A 5,000-nucleotide genomic window follows, 5' to 3' on the forward strand; every position below is an offset into this window, starting at 1 on the left:
TGCGGCCCTTCAGGAAGTCCAGGACCCAGTTGCAGAGGGAGGTGTCTAGTTCCAGGGTTCTTAGCTTAGTGATGAACTTTGAGGGCACTATGGTGTTGAATACTGAGTATAGTCAATGAAAAGCATTCTCACGTATGTGTTCCTTTTCTCCAGGTGGGAAGGGACAGTGTGGAGTGCAATAGAAATTGCATCACCTGTGGATCTGTTGGGGCAGTATGCAAATTGGAGTGTGTCTAGGGTTTCTGAGATAATGGTGTTGATGTGAGCCATGACCAGCCTTTCAAAGCACTTCATGGCTACAGACGTGAGTGCTAGTGGTCGGTAGTCATTAAGGCAGGGGCGGCAGGGTAGCCTAGTGGTTAGAGCATTGCACTAGTAACCGAAAGGTTGCAATTTCAAATCCCCGAGCTGACAAGGTACAAAAACTGTCGTTTTGCCCCTGAACAGGCAGTTAACCCACTGTTCCTAGGCCGTCATTGAAAATAAGAATTTGTTCTTAACTGACTTGCCTGACGAGCGCATTTACCTTTTACCTTTACTTTAGTGCTTTGTTCGCGTCTTTGTGTGTAGAGTAAAGGAGGTCTAGAGTTTTTCCCCTCTGGTTGCACATTTAACATGCTAGTAGAAATGAGGAAAGATGGATTTAAGTTTCCCTGCATTCAAGTCCCCGGGCACTAGGAGCGCCACCTCTGGATGAGAGTTTTCCTTTTTGTTTATGGCCGTATACAGCTCATTCAGTGCAGTCTTAGTGCCAGAATCATTTTCTGGTAGTAAATAGACAGTTACGAAGAATATAGATGAAAGCTCTCTTGGTAAACAGTGTGGTCCACAGCTTATCATGAGATACTGTGCCTCAGGTGAGCAAAACCTTGAGGCTTCCTTAGATTTCGTGCACCAGATATTGTTTACAAATATACATAAACTGCCACACTTACTCATTCTTTCTTTCTTTTTTTGTAAAATAATAGTGAAGACATCAAAACTATGAAATAACTCATATGGAATCATGTAGTAACCAAAAAAGTGTTTTAGATTCTTTAAAGTAGCCACCCTTTTCTTGATGACAGCTTTGCACACTCCTGGCATTCTCTCAACCATCTTCACCTGTAACGCTTTTCCAACAGTCTTGAAGGAATTCCCACATATGCTGAGCACTTGTTGGCTGCTTTTCCTTCACTCTGCGGTCCAACTCATCCCAAACCATCTCAATTGGGTTGAGGTCAGGTGATTGTGGAGGCCTGGTCATCTGATGCAGAACTCCATCACTCTTCCTTCTTGGTCAAATAGCCCATAGACAGCCTGAATGTATGCTGGGTCAGTGTCCTGTTGAAAAACAAACGATAGTCCCACTAAGCGCAAAGCAGGTGGGAAGGCGTATCAATGCAGAATGCTGTGGTAGCCAAGCTGGTTAAGTGTGCCTTGAATTCTAAATAAATCACTGACAGTGTCACCAGCAGGGCACCCCCCACACTATCACACCTCCTCCTCTATGCTTCACAATGGGAACCACACATGCAGAGATCATCCGTTCACCTACTCCGAGTCTCACAAATACAGGGCGGTTGAAACCAAAAATTTCTAATTTGTACTCATCAGACCAAAGGACAGATTTCTACCGGTCTAATGTCCATTGCTCGTGTTTCTTGGCCCATGCAAGTCTGGAGCGGGTCGAAAGCTTGAAGTTCCTCGGTGTCCACATCACTAAGGACCTATCATGTTCCAAACACACCAACACAGTTGTGAAGAGGGCACGATAAAGCCTCTTCTCCCTCAGTAGGCTGAAAAGATTTGCCATGGGCCCTTAGCTCGTCAAACATGTATACAGCTGCACAATCGAGAGCATTTTGACTGGCTGCATCACCCCTTGGTATGGCAACTGGTATGGCAACTGCTTGGCATTAGACTGCAAGGCGCTACAGGTGTGTGTCTACGGCCCAGTACATTTCTGGGGACGAGCTCCCTGTCATCCAGGACCTCTATACCAGGCAGTGTCAAAGGTTGGCCCACATTTTTTTCCAAAGACTCCAGCCACCCAAGCCACAGACTCTCTGCTACCGTGTGGCAAGTGGTACCAATGCACCAAATCTGGATCCAACAGGACCCTGAACAGCTTCTACCCCCTAAGACTTCAAAACAAGACTGCTAAATATCTTGGCAAATGGCTACCCAGAATATAAGCATTGACCCACTGACTCTCTTGCACTGACTCTATTGCACACACACTGGACTCTACCCACACACTGACACACACAGTTGAAGTCGGAAGTTTACATACACCTTAGCCAAATACATTTAAGCTCAGTTTTTCACAATTCCTGACATTTGATCCTAGGAGCAATGTCTTAGGTCAGTTAGGATCACCACTTTATTCTAAGAATGTGAAATGTCAGAATAACAGTAGAGAGAATTATTTATTTCAGCTTTCATCACATTCCCAGTGGGTCAGAAGTTTACATAAACAAGACTGCTAAATTGGTATTTGGTAACATTGCCTTTAAATTGTTAAACTTGGGTCAAACGTTTTGGGTAGCCTTCCACAAGCTTCCCACAATAAGCTGGGTGAATTTAGGCCCATTCCTCCTGACAGAGCTGGTGTAACTGAGTCAGGTTTGTATAGACCTCTTTGCTCGCACATGCTTTTTCAGTTCTGCCCACACATTTTCTATATGATTGAGGTCAGGGCTTTGTGATGGCCACTCCAATACCTTGACTTTCTTGTCCTTAAGCCATTTTGCCGCAACTTTGGAAGATACTAGGGGTCGCTGTCCATTTGGAAGACCCATTTGAGGCCAAGCTTTCACTTCCTGACTGATGTCTTTCGATGTTGCTTCAATATATGCACATAATTTTCCATTCCTCATGATGACATCTATTTTGTGAAGTGCACCATTCCCTCCTGCAGCAAAGTACCCCCACAACATGAACCTGCCACCCCCGTGCTTCACAGTTGGGATGGTGTCTTCGGCTTGCAAATCCACCTTTTACCTCCAAACATAACAATGGTCATTAAGGCCAAACAGTTCTATTTTTGTTTCATCAGACCAGAGGACATTTCTCCAAAAAGTATGATCTTTGTCCCCATGTGCAGTTCCAAACGGTAGTCTGGCTTTTTAATGGTGGTTCTGGAGCAGTGGCTTCTTCCTTGCTGAGTGGCCTTTCAGGTTATGTCGATCTAGGCCTCGTTTCACTGTGGATATAGATACTTTTGTACCTGTTTCCTCCAGCATCTTCACAAGGTCCTTTGCTGTTGTTCTGGGATTGACTTGCACTTTTTGCACCAAAGTATATTCATCTCTAGGAGACAGAACACGTCTCCTTCTTGAGCGGTATGACGGCTGCCTGGTCCCATGACGTTTATACTTGCTTACTATTGTTTGTACAGCATGTGAATGTACATGTTAAAGTGCAAAGTGCAAAACATGTTACTTAGGTGCAGTCGGTCTATTTCAGTAGCAGTGGTTTGGTTGTCTTGCACTTTCCTTTTCTCTTTCTTCCTCCCATGGCTTCCTTTTCCCCTCTCTTCCACTTTCTAGCTTCTTTCTAGTTGGTTCTCTCTCTACATCTTTTGTTGCTCCCTCTTTCCATGTCATTCTTTCACTTCAAATATCCAATCCACTTCCTCCCCCACCCCTCCCTCTTCCTCTTCCCTCTCACCCTTCTCTCTCGCTCTGACATTCTAGTGCAATGGGTTTGATGGTAGCACTAACTACTATGCCTAGTCCTGTTTTGAAGGCTCCTTTACTTCCCTTGTCTATTTGGATCCCAGACACGTGTCACCTCCTATGCTACTCTTCCTGTGCCCTGAGTGTGTGTGTGTGGGTGGGTGTTTCCCCCGCCTCTAAACCCCTTAACACCTCTTCATCTGTTCCCCCCTGGCTCTAGACCCCTTAACACCTCTTAATCTGTTCCCCCCCGCCTCTAAACCCCTTAACACCTCTTCATCTGTTCCCCCCGGCTCTAAACCCCTTAACACCTCTTCATCTGTTCCCCCCCGCCTCTAAACCCCTTAACACCTCTTCATCCATCCCCCGCCTCTAGACCCCTTAACACCTCATCTGTTCCCCCCTGGCTTTAAACCCCTTAACACCTCTTCATCCATCCCCCGCCTCTAAACCCCTTAACACCTCCTCATCTGTTCCCCCCTGGCTCTAGACCCCTTAACACCTCTTCATCTGTTCCCCCTGGCTCTAGACCCCTTAACACCTCTTCATCTGTTCCCCTTGGCTCTAAACCCCTTAACACCTCTTCATCCGATCCCCCCTGGCTCTAAACCCCTTAACACCACTTCATCTGTTCCCCAATGGCTCTAAACCCCTTAACACCTCTTCATCCATCCCCCTGGCTCTAAACCCCTTAACACCTCTTCATCTGTTCCCCCCTGGCTCTAAACCCCTTAACACCTCCTCATCTGTTCGCCCCCTGGCTCTGGCTCTAGACCCCTTAACACCTCTTCATCCGATCCACTGCCTCTAAACCCCTTAACACCTCTTCATCTCCACAAATGCTAGGCTTACCTTGTCCCCCTTGACCCCATCAGTTCCCTGCAAGACAGAACACACACACACACACAAGGTTAGTCTGGCCTTGTCATTGCAGATGATAGAGTTGAGAGCAGAGAGGAGCGACAAGAAACACTGTGGCTCTGTTATGGATTGAAGTGGAATTCATTAGCTATTAGTCACGCCCATCTCAAGGGCAACTTCTGAAAATATAATCATCTCTGTACTTAATTGAAACTTTAAAACACTGAGTCTGTGTCTGTATAAATGAGTGATCTTAGCTTATATACAATAACATACACACACTAATGCACCAAGTAGGAAATGCAAGGAAATCATATTGTCTATACAATTCCAATACTACGTGACTGGGTTGCGTTTTCAATGTGACGCCACTCACATCTCTTCCATCAGCTCCTGGGATTCCATTGGATCCGCCTCTACCGTCTTTACCCTGGGTTGGGAATGACATGGGAATGGAGTAAGGAATCACTTTATGTC

General features: G+C 45.9%; 1 protein-coding gene across 3 annotated transcripts in view; it reads right to left on the reverse strand.

Annotated features, from left to right (window-relative positions):
- The window catches only part of LOC109904379 (collagen alpha-1(XVI) chain), a 148,853-nt gene that overhangs the window by 41,314 nt on the left and 102,539 nt on the right, over nt 1–5,000 (reverse strand). For all 3 annotated transcript variants that reach the window (XM_031788978.1, XM_031788979.1, XM_031788977.1), the window contains exons 37-38: nt 4,900–4,953; nt 4,515–4,541 (exon numbers count right to left, since the gene is read on the reverse strand). In XM_031788978.1, the coding sequence (XP_031644838.1) occupies nt 4,515–4,541; nt 4,900–4,953 (81 nt within the window). The remainder of the gene's footprint in view (nt 1–4,514; nt 4,542–4,899; nt 4,954–5,000) is intronic.

The sequence above is a fragment of the Oncorhynchus kisutch genome, linkage group LG14, assembly GCF_002021735.2.
Source record: "Oncorhynchus kisutch isolate 150728-3 linkage group LG14, Okis_V2, whole genome shotgun sequence".
In the NCBI taxonomy this organism is placed as follows: Eukaryota; Metazoa; Chordata; class Actinopteri; order Salmoniformes; family Salmonidae; genus Oncorhynchus; species Oncorhynchus kisutch.